Source organism: Kogia breviceps, chromosome 6 (genome assembly GCF_026419965.1).
Source record: "Kogia breviceps isolate mKogBre1 chromosome 6, mKogBre1 haplotype 1, whole genome shotgun sequence".
NCBI lineage: Eukaryota > Metazoa > Chordata > Mammalia > Artiodactyla > Physeteridae > Kogia > Kogia breviceps.
In genome coordinates, this window is record NC_081315.1 from 18,958,797 (window position 1) to 18,982,387 (window position 23,591).

A 23,591-nucleotide genomic window follows, 5' to 3' on the forward strand; every position below is an offset into this window, starting at 1 on the left:
GTTAGGAACAAACTAAAATTTGGTGTATCTTAAATTTCAGGTGATCAGATATTAGCTAAAGCGACGGGATACAAATTTCATATCGATACAAACGCAACTCTCTTGGGATGAAAATGCATTTAGTTGCTTAGCTCTTTTCGATTGAGCAGACAGGGCATCCAGTACAACTGAAACAACGGATAACATTTTTTTTTTTTTTTTTTTTCCAATAAAAAGGAATGCTCTGGTTTCTGAACGGGCTCCCACCTTTCAGGGAGCCAGAAGATGGCATTTGCTCCTTCAATATATTTCTCTTGTGTGATTTGAGACACAAATCTACCAAGATTCTTACAGCGGAAGTAGGCACCACACCTGAGAGCCCAAGGCCCTTCGAGCAGCCACTTCAAGTCAATCTGTGATGCACTGGGGTGGACCCAGCACCTAGAAGACAGCATGGTAATTGTGCATGTAAATCCCTTCAGCAGACTCAGGGAAAGGAGGAGAGTTCTTCAAGTTCATGCACATTTTATTGAGTAGTAATATAAAATGCTTTTTGCTTTTTCATTGTTACAAGTGCATGCTTCGATTGCCAACATTTCAGAAGTCAAATTACAAAGGCAAGGCTTTAGGCTGTAGTGAATTACTTGGGCACTTATACAATTGTTAAAAAATATGAATGGACTTTTGTTGTTGTTGTTGTTTTCAGAATGAACCAGTTGTAACCCATAACTGATATACAAAGGGAAAAAGTGAAAAAAGTACATATTTTGTGGCACATGACAGAACCTAACAAAATAACTCAACTGTTATGACATTAACAGTTACCATGCATTTAGAGTTTCACATGTAACTATGAACTTATTTAAATTTCACAAGGTTTGCTAAACATGCTAACCATATATATGTGCACTGACAAGCTTATGTTAAAAACTTTTAAGAATACTCTCCCCTTTAGATTTTTTCAAAGCTTTTTTTTTGATTACAAAATTTCAAAGGCATGAAGCATTTTAGAGAATATAAAGTACGCCAGTATACATACATTTCCAGTATATGTCAGACCACTAAGCGCATTACAGTCCCATACAGGCCGATACAGCCATTTTTTTCCTTAAAAAACATGCATAGGCAGATTTTTTTTTTTTACAGAATATAGATGCTTTATCACTGTACTTAATATGGTGTCTTGTTTACTATACTTAAAAATGCACCACTCATAAATATTTAATTCAGCAAGCCACAACCAAGACTTGATTTATCAACAAAAACCCCTAAATATAAACAGCAAAAAAAAAAAAAAAAAGAGATAGATGTAATTATTCCAGTTTTTTAAAACTTAAAGAAAAGAAAAGGTATTCATTGCCAAAGTAATAAGATAAGTGTAATATGGAAACAAGGGCATTCAGGCACACTAAAGAAACCTGAGGTAAGCATAATCTGTACAAAATTAAACTGTCCTTTTTGGCATTTTAACAAATTTGCAACATTCTTTTTTTTTTTTTCTTTTTCTGCTTTTTTTTTTTTTTTTTTAAGACTGCCTAATTCATTTTATAGCCATTGTCTGACAAGAGTAGCAAAACATTATCAATAAATAGTCCTTATTTAGTTTGTACATCATTTTGTTAAAAATGTTTGATGTCATCCATTTTTAGTGCTGCAACTGTAAACGTACAATAGAGTAAGAAATTAGACAAAGTTTTCGTGTCCAGTAACATAATAAAAGACCTCTCATTAACCTATCTAGAAGTCCCCGATGCAGTAGGAAAACATGTTCATTCCCCTAACATTGCAGTATATACTAGCATTAGCTTTCTTTTTAAATTGTTTTTCCTATAAGCATTTTTAAAAGGCATACCCAAAAGAGGTGTTTAATCACAACCCTCACCAAAATATAGTTTATTATCTCTCTCCCTCTTTTCTAATGATAGTGTAAACTGAATCCAACTCCTGGCCCCAGAGCAAATAAGCTACCATCAGAGGCAAGAACATCCAACTGCTGATATGCAGCAATCCCCATCACGCCCTGCAGCTCCAAAAAAAGAAAAAAAAGAAAAAAAAAAAAAGTGAACAGGAAGTGGTCACTGGATATTGCTGCTATTACTGCCATTGCTGTCCGTGCCGTTAGTCTCTGAGGCGAGAGTCTTGTTGATGGAGTTAAGGTTGGTGTCAGAGGGCATGGCATCTCTGCGAGGTGGCATCCTCTCGTTAATTCGATCTAAGCCCTTGGCCTCCTCGAAGCTAGTGATCTTATGTTGTGGTGAAAATCCTTTGATAGCTAAACAGAAAATCATTAAAAAAAAGAAAAACTGGGTTAGTCAGAGGAAAACAAAGGGCACAGCTGCTGTAGCAGGTGATGTTAGAGATTTCGCAGTGAGAGGGAATCCTTTAGTAGAGAACATAGTGACGGGACCTGAACACAGCACAACAGACTCCTTACCATACCCGAAGATAACCGAGACGTTTGGTAACAGCCAATGTCTCTTGCCAACCAAAATGTCCTCTTCAAGTTAGTATGATGTAAACGTTTCTCTCGTCTTCATGGAAGTTTAGATCCACAAAGCGGATCTAAAGAGAAAGGCTGCTACCGGGGATAGGTCTCTAGGCCCAGCATAAACTGGCCACATCATTGGCACAATTACTGTATCAAACGCCCTAACCTAGAAAGAATGTTAATGGCCCTAATTTTACTATTCCATTGTGCTAGCAATGGCAAATGCAGGAGAATCACTGAAGCAGCTAGACCTAAAAATCTAGTGAAGAGCTTAGAGCAGAAGCTAAAAGGAGCTATAAAAGGCATGAACTTGGGGCGTTTCCATGCCCTCTCGGGATCCCAGAAAGACTCTCTTGGCAAACAACTCAACAGTGGCATGAAAAAAAAATGAAATTATAAACTCCTGCTTCTCCACTCAACTTTGGAAACATGTGGAGTGGGGACAAGGTAAAAGAAACTCATCAAAATCAAGATCAGATCACTAAGTAGAAAAACGCTGTCTGCCCTTCAGCAGCGAACAGGTCAAACTGATGTTCATCTGATCCATTACTGCCTAAATCGAAGAAAAACTCTTTCTTAGTAGATCAACACAGACGTAAGTGCTGGTTCAAGAATACCAAGGGGAAAATGTTGTTTTCAACTTTTAGCAAAAATGAATGGGAATGGTTTTGGCCTTATTCAGTGAAACCATGGAATTCACAAAGGGGGAGCATTGATACTTGGTTTTTTTCAGTATCCCTAGTGTGCTCCAGAGATAGAGAAGGCATTTGTGCAAGAAACTTAACGATTTCTTCAGTAGGTGCACCAACCAGTGAGCTGAAAATAAAGTACATAGATGGGGAACCAATGACATCAGTTTGCTTTACTCCCTGTGAAAATGCAAGCCAGACACTGAAGGGCCAATCACCAATGCTGAACTGGGTCGCATCTCCATGGCGGATGAAGGACAAGTTCATTGTGCCTTTATCCTTCCTACCCTATTTGAGAAAAAAAGGAAAGCAGTTTCAAGCTGCAACTTTGCTAGCCACTCCCACACAAATGTACAGTGCCTTTCATTAGTACGGATGGGGTTCTTAAAAGATAGACACAGTTGCTTCCAAACTCATTAAACGATGAGAAACAGTTTGTTCCCCCTCTGCATTTTAAAGGTTAGTGTCATGGTGATTAGTCAACTATGAGAGGAAGAAGATGGGGAAATGGGAAAAGACCAAGGCCCAAAGCAAAGCTTCTTAATTCTTCTCTCATTCAGTCATAAATCGCAAAATAATAGAGCTGTCTGATGAGCACCCACCCTGAAAATGAACTCAATGATTTTGAGGGACAAAAGTAGTACTCTATTGTTTTGCTCAACCACTGTGAACATCATTCCATCATAGTTAATAAATGTAAAAAGTTGGTCATCATAACTGATGAAGCGATTTCACGAATTGAAATGGTAAAAGTGGAATCTCTCTTTTAGGTTGTTTAAGGTTTTAAAATAAAGCCAATAGGGTGAGAGCGTAGAAATTCAAAATCTAGTGAGAGCAATGGCTATGTCCAGAATGGGGCTCCATTTCTAATCATTTCTGTCTACCCTGGGCTGGAAGAATGCGTGCTCTGCTGTAGTTGCTGGTCAGACGATGGGTATTAGCAATTTACATTGGTAGTATACTTAACACAACACAAGAGTCACAGAAACCACAGAAAACAGCCAAACTATCAACAAGAACGCACACTGCAGATTAGAATTTGCCAAGAGGAACAGAGAATTCCCACATAAATAGCAGTTTATTCACTGCTATTTAGGAAGCAGTTGTATTTTCTCTTACAGTGCTATCATTTCCCCTACTGTATCCAAATCGCATACAAATTAAAGGCTAAAGTGGCACAGTTTACATCATATCAAAGCACCATATCACACAATTTTGGGAACAATAAAACATTATCTTGCAAGAACAAAATACAACTGAAAAATTTTGTTTTAAAGGGGAACTTCAAATTATTCTTTTTAAAATTTCCAGAGGGTGTGGTAAGTTATCAGATTAAAAACTATTTGGATAGGCAGTTCTCTCATAACTCTACATTTCAAAAGCACTTGATTCAAAAGGAATTGCGAGAGGGTCCGCTCTGTTGTCCTCGAGCAGTGCTGGGACACAGTCGGTGATGAATGTGTCTCGTTTCTCCTGAAGCACCCGGCACAGTGCCTGGTGCAAAGCAGGCACTCGGTGGACATTAACCAGTTGAGTGATGACTCAATATTCACTATGCTTGTTACCGGCCACTTCGACAGCCACTAGATATTTTCGAACTCTTTAGAATATTTTGCTGGTGCTAACCGTCCTACAAATACCAGTACGTTAAAATTTCATAAGACTAGCAGAACTGTCTATCTCGTACACAGCTAGCTGTCTCTTGTTGGAATATTTTTTGGAGACAAAAATTAATGTTGAACTACAACAAAGCACTATTCAAATGAATTTTTTTTCTAGAAATTTCTGAAGACTAGACTTACTAAAGCTATTTTTATTCTCTCCTTTTCAATGCCGACTGAAAGTGATTTGAGGGAGGGACATGGTTCAGCTCAAAGAATATTGTTTTATCCATTATTTGTCAAAACGGCTGCCATAAACCCCACCCCACATCATTCAAGATCTATAATCCTTTTGTTTTCTGTGATTATACTAGGATCATTGTATACAAAGTCAAACATAGCTTTAAGGGAAAAAAAAACAAACAAACAAACCAGAAAAGGACATTTTCCCCTTTAAAGCAAGAACATTTTGGTTAATACTGAGCCACAACTGTTAGCCCAACACCCACACACTCTGTACAAGCTACAGCAAAAAAAAAAAAAAAAAGAAAGAAAAAAAGAAAAAAGAAAAAAAAGAAAAAGAAAAAAAGAAAGAAAGAAAGAAAGAAATGAATACACCCAGCAGAGCCCTTGTCTGTTGCAGGTACAACAGAAAGGGGACTGGCCAATTTACCTTCATCAGCCTCAATAGCCTCAACAGTAGCTGAAGAGAAGAAAGGGGGTGCAAAATGAATGAGAAAAATGAGCAGAGGATTTTTAACTCTAAGAACAAATCAGTGACGATCAAGGGAGCTAAGAGGATTAATGTTCCTCTAAGTGCTGGATTCTGGCACAGACAAAATAGAAATACTTAAAAGAAAGAAAAAACACCATGAAAATGATGGGGGTTTTTTTTCTTGTTTTTTTAATGAGCTGGCTACACGTATCTGAGTGACATGATTTGGATTTTGTTCACTAAATAAAGGACAAAATGATTAACCCTTTAAGAAAACACTCAGGAAAGGTTTCTTTGACTTAGACGGAATCTACAAGGGACTAGGTCAATTGAAAATGTGCACCTGACTCACATGAAGTATGATAAACCCACTGCTACAATTGGTAATTTATAGTTTTAAAATGCCCCCCAAAATAGCAGAGCTTGAAGTGTTGTCATAAGGTCAGTGGAATAATTCACACTATTTAATATTAAATGGCACGATTTCCTAGTGGAATAGAAAAGCAGGGTGGATGCAAATTTAGAGTTGTGTCTGAGTTGGTAACACATGTGACTCTTTAAAGACAAACATCGAGCGTGTTTCGAGAGTGAGGGAGAAAGCGAAGAGGAAGAGGATGGGGATGGGATAGGCTGGACTTCTTTTGCCAGGTAACCCAGTTTAAAATCAGTTTTCCTCATTGGAATAGCATTTTTGGAAACAAAATTCTTGAAATGTTATAATCACGTGATAATATGCCAGTAACAGCAATAATTCTATCAGCATTTTAAAGAAAGGACTGTCTAAATACTGAAACCTCATCATATTTCAGAGGCAAAATTTTAAAAGCCCATTGCTTTATCAGCAATTTTTATAATAAACTTAGGGTCTATATTCTCGCTTTAAAGGTGTATGAGTCTTTCTATGTTATCAAGGTTAGGAGATATTTCCCTAATTAAGTGCTAAAATGCAACACTTCTCTGTAATTCTAAAATGTTTAATATTAAAATCCTACCCCTTGACTTTAATTTGCATATTTCTTATAATTTAAGGTTTTAAAACTAGAGCAACTGCCAAATGTACACTATAATTTACTTACAGTGCATTTTAAATTCCTTATGATAAAAATGGAGAATGGTTACCACCATGGAGAAAAGCCAAATAGTAAAACTTAAGTAGTTTCCCCTTTTAGACAAATTAAAGGGCATGAGACAATGAATTCTGAAACTGTATTAATGTACATGATTTAAAATATACACTGACTTTTCAAACTCTCAGGACTAATAAGATGTCGGCTGTGTGTGTATATGTTTGTGTGTGTGTGTGTATGTGTGTGTGTGTGAGTTCAACACCAAAGGACAAACAGATGGATTGAAAATAAAACAACAGAACAGGAAACTGAATAACCCAGGTTAAAATACAGGTGAAAATCTGGAAACAAAACAAAGAATTCTAAGAACTTAACTTTAAAAGTAAAGCAAAAAATCTGGAACCGCACCAGGACCAACATATTAGAAATATGTACTGTCAATAACATTATTAAGTGTATTCTTCTAAAGCAACTGTGGCCCATAGTTTCTGATAATACACCTGCTGTACCTTAAAACTGTGCTTATCAGAAACTATGCAGATTTTAGTCAATTAGGTAGTTGTGCATTTTGTGCACATAATAAAAGATCCATTTATGCTAATGTTCTTAGCATGTTTACTTTGGTGGGAAAATTGTGGTTTTTTTCCCTGAAGTTACTACGATAAATTTTAGCTACAAATTAAATGAGGAACTTACTTCAATACTGTGGTATCTTCCTACCTTCATTTAGAAAAATTTTTTTCTTTTTGTGGAAACTCGAAGACATTCATGTTGGAATAAATTTATATGAAAATAAAGAAAATTTTAGTGATGCTGCTAGGAGGTGATCATTTAGCAGAACAATATCCATGAAACTGGGCATCACTTTCTATGTAAAAGAGGTGTATCTAAATAACATTACCATAAGAATACCAGAATCTTCTAGACTGAGGGACAGGGATAGAAAAGAAAATACAATCAAAGATTCAGGGAAAGGTACAGGGAAATAAGCAAGAGGCTGAGATTGCTTTGAAAATGTTCGAGTGTATTGTTGTTTTCATTTTTTTCTGTTACAGTCTAATCTGAAAGCAAAATTTCCATAAAGTATGCTAAAATTGGACTCTAATTAATGATAATCTTAGTTAAAATAGATAACAAAAGTAAAAGAGCGCACTGACTGGGCTGTCTAATATGGTAGCCACTAGCCACAGGTGGCTATTTAAATCAAACTAATGAAAATTAGATAAAATAAAAAACTCAGTGTCTCAGTTGTAAGAGCTATATTTCAAGTGCTCAATGGTCATACGTTGCCAGTGGCTCCTGTATAGATAGAGAAATTTCCATCATTACAAAAAGTTCTATTGGACAACACTCATCCAGAAAACTACAGATTTTAATACAAAATCTACCTTCAAGGAAATGTTTTCGTCCTTTCTTAAAAATAAAATATGATGGTACTCACTCTCTTATGTTTTGAATGAATAAGTCAGAGAAAAGACACCTATGACTTCCATTCTATTCAAGTGGATCACAAAATCATCCTTTTTATTCTCTTCCTCCATTCTCCACTAAATCCTAGACTTAGGCGTGAATATTTATGTGTGTATGTGTTTATTTCATCAATCCAATAGATAACCAGTACATTTAATAAAAATGTAATTCAAACGTTGTTTTTGTCCACTGCTTGGTTCCAAGTGGTCAAGCCTACTGTGCATGTAGATAAGCTGAATGAGTTGTCTTACAGCAAGGCCTGAAATTGTGGTTAATGTGCAAATGAGGACATGGGGGTAGCGGGGTCAAGAACACATTCCAGCAAATGAGGGAGCTGCTCTGTGGGGCACAACTGGTCAAACTGATGGGGGCACGGGAAGGGGGGGGGTCTCAGCCCTTCTTCCAGCTGAGAAGATCTGAAGACCAAGACGGACCTTAAATGCGTGAATAAATCAGGGCTCTAACGACACAGCTGACTGAGGTGCCTGTACACGGTGTGTCGTACCAATGGGCCTGCTTACCGCTTTGCAGGGTTTGCTTCCCTCCAGAGAGCACCCCGCTGGGGAGCATACCCGTGGGCGTCAGGCCTTTCAGCGTCAGCACGCTCTCACTCTCTTCTCTGCAGAGGCACAACGGACGACACATTAACGTTTATCTTCTTTCAAGACAAAGAAAAGACTTAAAGGAAAAGATGTATGTAAGAACTCACATTTACCTCTACCTTGGCTCTCTTGAGTTTTTTCTTTTTTTTTTTTTTACTTAAAACATTCTGTATTTTCACACATTCATATAGAAGTAGTGGTATGCCCATGACATGACCGCTAAGATAAAGCTGGGAATTATGCAATGGTGGAAGTTCAGTCTCTTCTGACTATTGAAGAGACGGAAAACAATTCTACCTTTGTAAGCAGGCTCACAATACAAAGTGTTTGTGGGCATCTTCCATGACACCATAAATATGTTTAAAAAAAAAAAAAATGAGCCATGGAGAGGGCTTTTGTAAGTTTTCCAGCCGAGGCTCTGCAAAAATACATGGGGCTGATTTGACTTGTGAGAGAAAACCAGAGACTATAACAGATTTAAAAGATCTGATCTATGGATTAGGGAAGTAGGAGTTACATTCAGGGGATTGTTAAGGAATTCTGACATTCCATGACAAATACACAAGCTAATGGCAAGTCGCCGATGAAACAACTGGTCAAATTTCCAACTTTTCTTTTTCAGTCTCTTTCCCCATGGATCTGCTAATACAACGTTGTTTTATTACTCATTATGACAACTGTTTTACAATCAGTTTTATGTACATCATTATTTGAATTACATTTACTAACCACAGCACAGAATTAATCAAATGATTAAATAACCGTAAAATAGGGATAACCTCATTTATTTCCAGATAGTAGACAGTGTAATCCCACATAACCAGAAAAAAATACTTACAATACACATACATATCTAATGTTTATAATATGTACAACTACTTAGTCCCCATTTTTATGAAGATAGCTAACGTGGCCCACAAAGAATTCCTAAACTATCCCCAAACCTGCGGCTTCACTATCTCTCTTCGACTTCATCTTTTAGTTAAGCTGAAAGAATCAACCTTTAACTCCTTTTATCCTCTCTTACTCCACATTTACTCAATTAGCAAATCTTGAGGGCTCTACCCTCATATTATTTCCAGTATCTTACCACTTCTCACAATACTACTACCTCATCTCTTTTGAAAACAACTTTATTGAGATATAATTAACGTACCGTACAATTTGCCCATTTAAAGCGTGTGATTCAATCACTGGTTTTTAGTCTATTCAGACAGTTGTGAAACACCGGCACAATAAATTTCAGCACATTCTCATCCCTCCAGAAAGCAATCTTGTGCACTCCCATTTCTTTCAGTCTGTATTACTACTCATCTACTTTCTGTAGATTTGCTTCTTCTGGACACTTCTTATGACTGGAATCAGGTGGCCTTCTGTGACTGACTCCTTTTCTGACCACCAGCATCTCTTACCTGGATGGTTCCAGAAGTCCCTTAACTGGTCTCTCTGCTCCATCCTTGTCACACTCCTGCCCTCTCCTCCCATATCTATTCTCAGTATAGCAGTTGGCTGAGCCTTTTAATACCTATACAGATCCTGTCACTCCTCTATGCAAAACTCTCCAATGGTTTCTCCTCTCATTAAAGGTGAAAGGCAAAATCTTTAAAAGGTTTGACCAGAGCCCTAGAAAACTAGCTCCCAATGCACAGTCTGCCATCCTTATCCATCTCTTGGACTACATTTCCTACCACCACCCTCTTCCCTTTGTGGTCCTCACCATGCACCCAGCACACCCCACCTTGGGGCTCTGTACCTTTCTGTCACACTCTTCCCCCAGGTATCTGCCTGGCTCCCTCCCTCCCACCCTCCAACTCTCCACTGGAGCACTGCCTTCAAAGTGAGGACTTCCTTGAGAATGCTACTTAAAATATATGCACCTCACTACAAATAATGCAATTTCGTTTCTTTTTATGGCTGAGTAATATTCCATTGTATATATGTGCCACATCTTCTTTATCCATTCATCTGTCAATGGACACTGGGACAAAGAGAGAGAGTGCCATGGATAGATATATACACTGCCAAATGTAAAATAGATAGCTAGTGGGAAGCAGCCGCATAGCACAGGGAGATCAGCTTGGTGCTTTGTGACCACCTAGAGGGGTGGGATAGGGAGGGTGGGAGGGAGACATGAGAGGGAGGGGTTATGGGGATATACGTATATGTATAGCTGATTCACTTTGTTAAACAGCAGAAACTAACACACCATTGCAAAGCAATTATACTTCAATAAAGATGTTAAAATATATATATCTATATATACGCACTTTCTTACGCCCTATCTCCCCTTCCCTATTTTATTTTTATCTAAAGCACTTATCACCTGTGAAGAGCTATACAGTTTGTTTCCTTGGTGCTTTTTTTTTTTTTTTTTTTTGAGCTCCTCTGCCCACTACTCCCTACCCTAGCTAGAAAAGCTTCATGTGAAAGGAGTTTCTGTCTGCTTTGCTCCTGCTGCATCCACAGTACCTAGACCAGAATAGCACCTAGCACATACTTGAGATTCATAAAACATTTACTAAATGAAGGAGTCAAAGAAAAATAAGATGGAGAATGGCAGTGTTAATCCCCATTTTAGATTTCTGAATCCTTTACTGTTACTTAGTGCCAACGCCTAAGCTCTCGCTAATCGTGTGTAATTAGTCCCCAATATGCTGAGAAAGATGCTCTTCAACTCTTGGTCCCTCAGATTCCCACCTGACAGAGGAATTGCCTTCCCTGCCCACTGCTTCCCCAAGATGTTCACTTTGAAGCAGAAGTTCTGCATGTGTTCGTTTGATTGGTGGATCCTAAGCAACATGCAGCACCTTAAGTGCAAGGGCTCTTGAAAGATAGGTTTCTGGTTCCCTTATAATATGGCAAATTATCAAAATGTAAGGACTGTGCTGGATAGCTATACCTGACAAATGTGTACCACCATCCATATCCATCCATTACATGTTAAAATGTCTCATTTCACAAATTTCTTGTATTTGCCTCTTCCTTGCATCTCTCCACCCACAGCTAGTTCTACATCTTTTGCCTGGATTATTTCAATAGCTTTTTAAATGCGCTGACACCCATAAGTCATCTTGCTATCCAATCTTAAGACTATCATTACATATACATCTCCACATGGGTTAGCACATGCTCCGATTCTCCTTAGTACTGATCACTCACTGAGTGAGTTTGGACATACTGCATATCCTCTTTCAGTTTTTGTTTCCTCATTGAGGTCAACTCAACCTTGCAAGCTTGCCGTGTGGACTCCTCTCAGATGTGTACACCATGAAGCATACAGCACCTGGCCCTTAACAAGCGCCCTGTAAAACACTGCTCCTAGGTCCTTAGGATCTTGAGGACTTCTCAGCTGCCAGGAATGCCCTCACCACAATTCTCCAGCTAATGGAACCTAGCCTGAACTTCACAGCACTCCACCAAGGGCAACCTCTTCATGAACATTCCTTTCAGGAAACAGAAGGGCTCCTTCCCTTCCTCTTCCACAGCAGAGCACCTCTTCGTGTATTTAGTACACATCTCCTGGCTTTACATTAGTTTATTGTCTACATGTCTGACATTTTAATTCAGAGTATCCACTTTGCCTAATGCACTATATGGTACACACTTAATGCTCAATCCTACTTTTCTCTAGAGATGACCACCTTGTATTCTACAAATGCCTTTATTATAGAAAAGCAATACACTATACCTTGTTTTTATTTTCTATCAATATGTGTGACCTTAATCAAGTAACTGATCATCACTGGGTTCAAATGGAACCCACTCTCAGCTCGGAATAACTGCACCTTATGTACCAAGATGCAGAGGACTAGAGGGACTTTCCAATTTTAAGACCTACCTATGATTCTGTAGCATTGTTCCTGTCACTTGCACGTGGTTTGAAGACTAATATAGATACAAAGAATTTTCTTTTATGTTAAGAAAGGCTTCTCCTCTCTTTTCCTAAATGTACTTTCAACTGGAAGTGATGGAGCTGTTTTTACTTATCCTCACAGAAACTTCAGAAAGGAAAAGAAGTAAGTGCATTTACTGGTAAATCTGAGGCATGATAAATAAGCAAGTGTTTATGCAGAGAGACAAGTTGAGTTTATGATCTTCACATAGTCCTTTGCCCCCAAAGGCAATTTTTCTAGCCACACACGCCTCCCTGCTGGCCTTAAAAACTGCTGACTTTGTGTCCATCCAAGGATCTTTGTACTTGCTCTTCCCTTTGTCTTATTTTTTTAATTTATTTTTGGCTGCATGGGGTCTTCGTTGCTGTGCACAGTCTTTTTCTAGTTGCGGTGAGCGGGGCTACTCTTCATTGTGGAGCACGGGTTCTAGGCACGGGGGCTCAGTAGTTGTGGCTCGCCGGCTCTGGAGCGCACAGGCTCAGTAGTTGTGGTGCATGGGCTTAGTTGCTCCGCGGCATGTGGGATCTTCCCAAACCAGGGCTCAAACCCATGTCCCCTGCATTGGCAGGCGGATTCTTAACCACTGCGCCACCAGGGAAGCCCCGCCCTTTGTCTTAAACACTCTTACTCCCTGCCTTCATGAAGGTCATCCCCACACTTGCTCAAATGCTAGACTCAGAGAGTTCTTTGTTGGCCACGTACTAAAACGAATGAGTGCCTCACCTGTCACTTGCTATCCCCCTGTACTGCTTCATGTTTTTCTTCATGGTACATAATGGCTACTTTAAGTTTCATTATATTTATTTTGAATGAACGAATGAGTCCTGCAAGTTCAGTGGGAATGAAAAGCATTAGAGCAAAGGCAGCCTCATTCATTAGGCCGCAGGGAGCAACTATGCTCTATTTTCAGCTTTAACATGACTTTTCAAGATTTGGCTGCTACTGCAGAGCTATTACTGACTTTGATCTGCTGTCTTTGGGAAAGGATGATAGTGCTTTTCATCCTTCTCATGGCTCCCTGTTTTTGGTATCAAATCACTTAATTACTCTTTAGTGACTCTACCAGGAGTGGGACAGAAATAGCAAGAAGGAGAAATCAGAAGAGCCGGTGCAGCTACTCCACGAAAGAGTTGAAAAAAAGAATCTGGCAAAAATTAGAATATGAAATTATACAATGAGGAGATGGACTTTCTCTCAAGATATTCCTATTTATCCTTGTTAATAATGTAATTGTGAATTGACTGGATACTCGTCACATATAATCATACTGTATTTTAAAGTAATCTTTTGAAGAGAAATATAGATACTTTATATTATCCAAGAATAGATAATTGAATTTAAGTGAAGAAAAGTGTAGTTAATTCTCTTCAAGAAAACATGTGTTTTCTAAGCCCATGCTTAATAATAACAAGATACATGATCTATTTAAAAAATAACTACTATATGGGAACTGAAACCCTAAATAACTTTTTTCTCTCAATGATTTATTAGAATAATATAGATTCACATGAACAAGCTTTATGGTTGTTCATTTCCTAGAAATCTAGTGGAATGCACCTGATAAATTCATCTTTACCACAGAGAGAGAATGAAAAATAAAAAGGATTATAATAGCTTTTCCATTTCATAACATGTTCAACCTATTGTGAAATAAATGTTTTAAAGTCCTGCAGCAAATAGAGGGATGGAATGTGAAAGTCCCTTTTGAGGCTTTCTCTACAGAAATAACTGAGTAGATTTCCATTTGACGAAAACAGTGAGGAACTGACAATTCCATTTTAAAAAATAATTAAGAAAAAGCAAAGAGTTTCTAGTAAAATACTTAAATTACCAGATTAAAGTATTAAAATGTTATTGAGTGACAATCAAATTCAACAGAGGATCACGATCCCACCTGAGAACCGAGAACACTCTGGCCATCTTGCCGATTGCTCGGATCTTGTTCCTTATCACCTCCTTGCGGGCTGCAGCCGTTGCACCTATATTTTAAAAACAGAGTTGAGAAGTCAGGTGACTTTTTATTTAACTCTAGCTAGTTTACTAATTTACATGTATAACAGACTGCAGTTAAGCCAAACCAGGTTTGTTGTTTTTCCCCCTCTAAGGATTTATCTGTAAATCAAATTTAAAAGTCTATGCTTCCAGGCATGAATACTTGCCTGTGATACTTTAGAGGTCTCCCAAATGCCAAAGAGCATCTTCTGGGATTTCCAAGGGGAGGAGTAAAGGGTTAACTGAAAAATTACTGAGCAGATGGGGTGGGTTCCTACCATTCTCCTCTGATTGAGCTCCCTTCTCTTTTGTTTATACAAAGAGAACGTGCATTGGCAGGAAGAGGAAGTGAGTCACCAGGATGGATATTCCTCAGAAGGTGTGTACCAGGGAGTTGCTTTCCTCTCACCTTCTCTCTGACCCGAAAGCCCTCAAACAGCTCCTGTTTTTGTCCATTTCTTTTTCTCTAGTGGCAATGACACCATAGCAGGTATCCCCCAACACATCTAATTCGATTGCATCTATCTTCTCCCATCAACTCCCCACTCCCGATCTGGGCTTGGCCATGTGTCTTGCTTTGGCCAATGCGACATTAGCACAAGCGATGCCAGCAGGAGCTTGAAAAGCACATGGGGCTTGTTCCGTCTCTTGCTCCTTGGTATTTACCCAATAGAGTGGAAAACTTACGTCCACACAAACACCTGTACACAGATGTCTATACCAGCCTTGTTTGTTTCTAACAATATTTATTATTATCTACAATTTGCAATTATGATTCTTTATATAATGAAACCTGTCCTAGAGACCATTTGAAAGTCTAAAGTTTCTGTGCTTGAATTTTAGACGATTTATGAACAGGAGACTACTTGAAGGACATTTGTTAAGGAAAAAAAAAGTGCTATAGCAATCTCCTTATAGTGGTTCTCTTATCTATTTTTTTTTCAGTTATTCTGTTAAATCATGTTTCAGTTTACTTATTTGGTGTGCTATTACCACTCTATGTTTAATATCCCCCAGTCTGACTGACCCAGTCCACTCAGAGGTCATGGTGTGCTAAGGGGAAAGATTCTAACCGTCTCCAAAAACACTATGGCCAGATCATAAAAATCAATCCAACAGACACAAAGAATGGAAAAAGTGGGAGAACTCCAAAAATGGTGACTATATTTAGAGGCACAACAAGAAAAGCAGCAAGAAGGAGTAGTTAAATGTCTAGAAACGAAACTGGATATATTTAAGATGAATGAGAAGGGGGAAAATGTACAATCAAGTAAGTGAAAAATATCTAAGAAGGATAATCTCTCAGAAAATTTTCATTAAAGGACTTGTAAAAACCATAACCAGAGCAATGAAAAGCAAGAAACTGAGTAGGAAAGGAAGGGGAATAAATTATGTAGATCTGTCCTTTTCAGCTCAGTATGAGCTGGTACTCAGAAAAATGCTCAAAAAAAAAAAAATACGGAATTTTATTTATTTATTTTATTTTTTAACATCTTTATTGGAGTATAATTGCTTTACAGTGGTGTGTTGGCTTCTGCTGTATAACAAGGTGAATCAGCTACGCATACACATATAAAATGCGGAATTTTAAATGTAAAATGAACATTCTGACAGTCTGAGCCAGTTTAGCACTTCCTTATTTTTCAGACCTAATGACCTACTGGAGAGTATAGAGCGGATATCTTACTTTATGTATTCATAGTTGTGTTCAACACATGGTGATTCACAGCATATTATAGCACTTTTCTTAATGAAGAAATGCTGTCTCTTTTTAGATTTCTCAATACCCAGGTAAGGGGTTTTAGTATTTCTTTTATAAAATTAGAATATATTTACTCAAAAAGTCAATTAACTTAATCATAGACAGTAAGAAGAGACATTAAAAACTAATATCTCAAAGTTCCATTCTGGGGGATTACCTTCAATATTTGTCAAATAATCAAAATCAAAATGAATACCACACATTTACAACCCACAAAAAAGTAAAATAACCAAATAAAATATCTGAGTTAATATGTAATCAAACTTAAAGGAGCTGAACAGTAGCAGGACAGAATTAAGTACAGATATAAAGGTCCTTGTATATTTAGTATTACTATTCCTGGTTTTTGGTATTTTCCAGAGATCATTAAAACTCTTATTCAAATACTTATGTTCCATGGCAAAGCCTCAGGGTCCATAATTCAATAGAAAGATCAGGAAACAAAAATGCACATTTTTCAGACTTCTACTGGCTGTGACATGCAAATACAATGTCATGTTTAACATTCTTGGTACTTGCTCTAGTTAAGCTGTGGAAATATACCACAGCAGCTCAACTGAAAATTCAGTATATTGAATAATAAAGGTGCAAAAAATACCTTTTACATTAAACTATTTTTAATAGTTAACTACTGTTAACTATTTTTCAGAGAAGAATCTAGTCACTTATTTTAACTCAAAAGTCCCAAACTGAAAGGCAAGGTTTCCTCAGTTTAAAAACATTAGTAACTTTAAGTACAATTTCATTGTGTGTTTCCATTCAAATAATTATCACTTCTTTTTTGGGCCTCTCTTTTGTTTCACCTTTTAAGTTCTAGTCTTCTTTTAAAGAGCCTGGGGTATATTATGCTACTAATTCCAGAATCTAGGCGCCCTGGCACACTCCATTTTCCCCAAAGGCTCAGGTACAGACCAAGGGAATCTTGAAAGATTTGCTTTGACTACGTGTACTTCCTGACCTTAACGGAGTGCCTTACTGACCTCTCACGACGTACGAAAGGTACGCATGCCAAGCGGCCTGCTGGAAAACTGCGGCAGCATCGCAGCGATGAGGAACCACGTGCCAGGGCGAAGAGAGGCTCTTACACGTGGGCTACCCGCCACGCGTTACAGACCCTGGCTCTGTGTGGCTCACGGACCCCATCCGACCACCGAGTGGCCTCTGCAATTCCTCAGTTTTAACTGAATTAGCGGTGTGCGGAAAGTGCTATATAGAACACAGTTTATTACCCAGATCATTTATTCATAAAGTGTTCTTGTGAATCCTATCCTGTTCTACAGCCTGTCGTGTGCCAGCTGCTAGCAACAGAAATAGGAGTAAAGCACGGCCTCTGCTTTAGGAGATCACGTGAACGCCCATCGGGCGCTGCGACCCGCATTAGAGAGGAAGCAGCGGTGGCGCGTGGAGCCGGCGGCTGTCAGCTAGAGAGAGTAGACCGAGCACATCTCTTCTTAGCTCCGTGTTCAGTAACGTACTGGGAGCTTGAAACCAGTGGTAGCGAAGAGAATTTATACCAACAAAACCTGCACGCGCTACAAACCAGGGTCTTTTTTCCCCTGCAGTGAAGCATTGTTAAACATTTACCACTGGAAGTAGATGTTAATAGTCTGGAGAAAAATACGCACCCAAATGGTGATAGTTGAAGGATCCTGAAGGATAGATAAGAGTTAAAGAGAAAGGAGAATTCTCCATAGAAGGAAGAGAATTTTCAAGCATGTGGAGGCCACAAGAATCCATGTTATGTTCAGATGATGGGTCAGAAGTCTGGTGTGATCATGGTATCTCCCCTGCCAGGTAAGTATGGAGTCTGTGCTACAGAGTGAAGTAAGTCAGAAGGAGAAAAACAAATACCATATGCTAACACATATATATGGAATCTAAAAAAAAAAAGCAAACAAAAAAAGGTTCTGAAGAACCTAGGGGCAGGACAGGAATAAAGACACAGAGGTAGAGAATGGACTTGAGGACACGGGGAGGGGGAAGGGTAAGCTGGGACGAAGTGAGAGAGTGGCATGGACGTATATACACTACCAAACGTAAAATAGATAGCTAGTGGGAAGCAGCCGCATGGCACAGGGAGATCAGCTCAGTGCTTTGTGACCACCTAGAGGGGTGGGAGGGAGATGCAAGAGGGAAGAGATATGGGGACATATGAGAAGAGAAGCAGGACATGAACGGGGCTAAATTGCAAAGGTTTTAGCATAATAGTAGGGACAAATAAGAAGTTTAGACATTAGCATTCTTATCACAGAGGTACAGAGAACTTACTTTGCACGTACCCACCCCTCTTCAAAAAAGAGAAAAGAGAAAGAAATAAAAAGATGGACGGATGATTGTATACAGCCACAGAGATGTGAGAAAGCAAATATAATCGAATGTTAATTGTAGAAAGTAAGTGATGGGTACATGCATATTGACTCTACAATTCTTTCAACATTCCTTTATGTTTGAAACATTTCATAATAAAATGTCAAAAAACCCCACTGTATTTGGAAGAAGCTTGGATTTGAGGGAAAAGGGAGAGAGCAGCTTTAAGAAGAGAGGTCTCTCCATCCCTCCCTTCCTTCGTGTTACATGGGGGATGCATGAATTTCCCAAAGGAGGCAATGAAGAAAAGTTCTCAGTGCAGTGACGTTCACCCCTTCCTTCCTCCAACCATCTCCAGGGGGAAACTGGACTGGTAAGATAAGCCCAATTTAACAGATTCTAATTGCTAGCAATACCTTTTTGCAACTGTAAGAGGTGACGATAAGCTACCTAAAATTTTTATACATTGGTAGATGCCAGGGGCTTGGGGGTGGGGAGGGGGGATGGGAAGTTAGTGTTTAATGGGGACAGAGTTTCAGTTTAGGAAGGCGAAAAATTCGGGAGATGGATGGTGGTGAGGCTTGCAGAACAGCGTGAATGTACTTAGTGCCACTGAACTGTACACTTAAATATGGTTAAATTAGTACGTTTTATACTATGTGACTTTTACCATAATAAAAGCCATTAAAAACACATGCAAAAAATCTTTTTTATACTTGAATATCTTATAAAAGAGGAATATTTTCATATTATTAGAAGGTGAAAAAGGAGCTTGCAAAAAATTGAATTGCTTACTCTTTAATGGAAGAAGTAGCAGAATATTTCCACTTCATTATTATATTGGCTTCAAATGTTTTGCTATTATTTAGGCTTCTTTCTTTTAAAGGACTTTTAACTAATACAAGTGTATCCATAGCATATATCTTTAAATGAAATATATTACATTAAAAGGAGTGTATATACATTAACATTTCACACTTTTTCAAAAGAAAGATCTATTTTAAGAACTATATTTTGCTGGCAAGCTTCAAATCTCTTAAACCTTTTAATTCAAATTCTGAGAAAATAATACAGAAAACTCACCACTTTTTCAAACTTTTAAAAAGATAACAAAGTTCATCTCTGTAAGAAGCCTATTCTACTTGAAAGTAAAATTTTATTATGATTCATTATTTTTAAGCAGAGTTTAGACATGTCTCCAGATTTTACTTTTTGACACCATAGGGCAATTACTGATTTGAATACAGGTTATTGATAGAACAAAGCATAAGGTGCTGAGATAAGAAATATCTTTTGTTGTGTTATATTAAAGACAAAAGTTAGTTTGGTTTCCTTTCAAAATCAGCACTTTGAAATATGATATAATGCAAAGACAGAATATGTCTTCAGAAGCCTCTAAAAACCTTGCATAATTGGTCTTTATGGCTCTTTACAAATGATGGTGAAATTATAAGTATACAGACTGTCTTATCTGGGAGAACACATGTCCCAAATTGACCCCATTAAGGCTATGAGGCCAAAACATGTACTATAACCCCTAAACCTTATTTTCTTGTCTTTTCTTTCTCTGACCTAGTTTAAAAATAACAGATCTTGAGCATCTATACCTCAACCAAGCAAGGCTATACAGAAATTACTTAAACATCTACCCAGTTTTGCCCTTGGCTGTGGTGAACTTGACAAGTGCTTCACTATATTTTCCTATAGCACCAAGCCCTTGAGTCCTGGGATTTAGGGACAGCACCATAAGCACTGAGAAATTGTGTTCATTCTGACAGACTGGCTTTAAAACTGTGGCCTTTACATTTTTTACTCATGCATCTACAAAAGTATATCCTCCGAAGAATACTATTCTCACCTCCAAGTTTAAATAACTGTAAGGAATATAATGTTGTAAACATTGCCATTTTAAAATGAAATGACTATACTTCTTTTAAAAATCAATGGCAGGGCTTCCCTGGTGGCACAGTGGTTGAGAGTCCACCTGCCGATGCAGGGGACGCGGGTTCGTGCCCCGGTCCGGGAGGATCCCACATGCCGCGGAGCGGCTGGGCCCGTGAGCCATGGCCGCTGAGCCTGCACGTCCGGAGCCTGTGCTCCGCAAAGGGAGAGAGGCCACAAGAGTGAGAGGCCCGTGTACCGCAGAAAAAAAAAAAATCAATGGCATATACATACCATAGCAATTTCATCCTACCATCATCCATTTAAAGAAAAAAATCCATGAACAAGACATTCATTGATATTTAGAAATCTTACATTAGTCCTTTTTTCTTTGAAATTGCATTTCCATTTCCATTTTCCTGATTTTAGTTTAGTGAATTATATATTTATACTTTAAAATATTTTTAGTACATTACACTTTGCTGCCAAAAATACGTTTAGAAATTTAAATGAAATGTGTTTTTAAAAATTTCCTGAGACAATAAAGCCCTGAGCCTTAAAAGTTCCTTTGTAATCAATATCACAATTATTAGTAGGACACAACTGAGCTAAGTAGCACAAATATGTGATAAATTTTTATGAATATTTTAAAAACATAGAAATATAATTTGATTGGAATGCATCCCTTAAAGATAAAGATGGGAGGAAGGTTACACTGCCTTGATTAAGGAGACTTCCTAGGCACTGAGTTTTTCCAACGTCTCTCTGTTTAGTACCTCCAGGCAGTGTTCATAGTGACTACGTTTAGGGAGACCCATGCCTTTTTGTTAAAATGAGAGAAAAGCAACTGAGAAAGAAGAGGTGGGAAAGGAGAGGCTGCAGTGAGCCCTGCAGCTCAGATGAGTTCCCAGAATGATCATTTTTAGGAATGAGGACATATGGAAACTGAGGATGTGAAAATAGATTCCCTTCCTCCTCTTGAAACTTCTTTGGGGAGCCCCAATGGTCCAAATATTCTGGCATGAAGACAGCTGCTCCGTTAAGAATCAGATTACTCACTTTCTAGAGGTGACAGTTATTGGAAGATCTCCTTGACCAGCCATGACTTGAGAATCCTGCATTGCTGATCCATTTAGGGTCAGTGCTGGTTAAATCTAGTCCAAAGAGACTGGGGGTGCTGTCCCTCACATAATAGCTATATGAATGCTTACGTAGGTTTCTCTATTAGGCAGAGAAAAACACCTTTAGGATAGTGAATTTTAAAAATCTTTGTAAAAATTCATCTTTTTGAGGATTACAACCTAAAATATTTGGAATATCTTTCTAATTTTAATTCTAACAATAGCATATTACGTATCCATAGGTGATAAAACGGGGACATAGTGGCTACTCATTCCAAATCACTCCAAACCACATATTCTGAATCTCTTCCATATGCTTTTTTAGCTCAACTAAAATCTCAGCATGTAATAGCATCTACGATGGTGTGATATTTGACATAAGGCTATTCTGTGTTATATGTCATTTTGAAAGCAACAGATCCTTGAAAATATATATTTTTTTAAATAAAAAGACTCTTCTGTGTAATGGATTTTCAAAAAGGCCAGTATAGCCTAGACAGTTTCTTCCACATTCGCTTGTCATAAAACATAACTGGATTCTTTGGATAGGAAGTCTTAAAAATGTACAGACTACTCCCAAATGTCAAATAACTGTCATTATTTGGTTATCTTAAATATGTAGTTAAAAGATACTTTCGTTTCCAAGTGTTAATTTGATTCCACGGACTTTTGTTCTCTGAGACATTGCGTTCCGTCTGTTCAATGATTCCTTGGTAGACTCGCAGAAATTGGCTACGAGTATAATTATAACTTGGGTAAAAAATTAAAGACTTTAAGGTAGATTAGGAGGCTTCGTTGATTTTTCAAGAAACTATTATATATTCAGCCTATGTTTCAAGAAACTATCATATATTCAGCCTATGCCTTACAGAGGACTTGCAGTTTATTTATATTTACCAAAGTAGAAACTAATAGCATGTGAAATCTCATTTGGATTGAACTCTTTATCATAATGGAAATGCATCAATTTTATAAACTGGCAATGAAAATAAAAGCGACATGAAATAACAAAGGTCAAGCTAATAATGTAGATGTACTGTCTACAGGAGAAACAATCATAATGCCTGGATGTTTAGTCTGTCAGGATTATTTTTGATATAGATGAGGATTTAACAGTTGGAAAAGGTATTTATTAAGGACCTAATTGTGCATACGTGCTAAATGCTGGAAGAAAGCATTTAGACTAGAATTTAATTCTGGATGCTTATGGATTTATACATTTATCAAATAGTAGAATGATATTTAAATGTTATCTCTGAAATTACAGAAATTGAAGGAAAAAATAAACCAATATAGTAAAATATCATGTTTGATTGTCCCATGTGCTACACCCTAGATAGAAAGCTAACTGAGTACCATCTGACAGCACGACAAAAAAGCAGGCTGAAAGCCGTAATACTGCTCCAGTCGTCTGACAACAGGGGATGGTCAAGGTGCTGGCATGTACTGAGCTGATCTGAAACAAAGCCACTTGAAGATCTTCTGATGCTATTCAAGAACTAGGCAGGGTGTTTTGTCAGTACAGGGGGGATGTAGTGAAGATTTTGCCCCAAAAGGTAAATAGGGAAATGGGCATTAGGTTCTGGCCAATGATCAGTGCACAGGACTGCAGAGGCAACGGAAACAGACAGAATGGTTCCCAGGTCGTGAGACTTTAACATCACTGAAATAAATTATTATCTTATCAGAGGAAAGGGATATGCCAGTCAAAAACTGTACTGGTCAGCTACAGAGGCATAAGAAAGAAGAGAAGCCGGGGCAAACATCTGACATGTCTAGGGAAATACTGTCCAGGGGCCAATGGCCTTTAAGTATTCTGGCCTTACAGCAAGACTTCAGATCATAAATACCTAGCTCATCGACTTCGTTTAAGACAAATGAATAAACTGGCATGTGAGAGGTAGAATAGCACAGTGGTCAAGAACTCGTGTTCTGGAGTAAAAGACCTGTTGAGTTTCAGCTCCCCTATTTACAGGCTGTGCTACCTTGGATAAATTACTAAGCTTCTGTAAGTCTCAGCCTCC

At 38.1% G+C, this 23,591-nt stretch overlaps 1 protein-coding gene across 2 annotated transcripts in view; it reads right to left on the bottom strand.

Moving 5' to 3' along the window:
* Positions 1–484: 484 nt before the first annotated feature.
* The window catches only part of PPP3CA (protein phosphatase 3 catalytic subunit alpha), a 306,559-nt gene continuing 283,452 nt past the window's right edge, over positions 485–23,591 (bottom strand). The window contains exons 11-14 of one of the 2 annotated variants that reach the window (XM_059065730.2): positions 14,399–14,483; positions 8,531–8,628; positions 5,431–5,460; positions 485–2,251 (exon numbers count right to left, since the gene is read on the bottom strand). In XM_059065730.2, coding sequence (XP_058921713.1) covers positions 2,055–2,251; positions 5,431–5,460; positions 8,531–8,628; positions 14,399–14,483 — 410 coding nt within the window. In that variant the 3' untranslated portion in view covers positions 485–2,054. The remainder of the gene's footprint in view (positions 2,252–5,430; positions 5,461–8,530; positions 8,629–14,398; positions 14,484–23,591) is intronic. The other variant, XM_059065731.2, reaches the window with a different exon arrangement.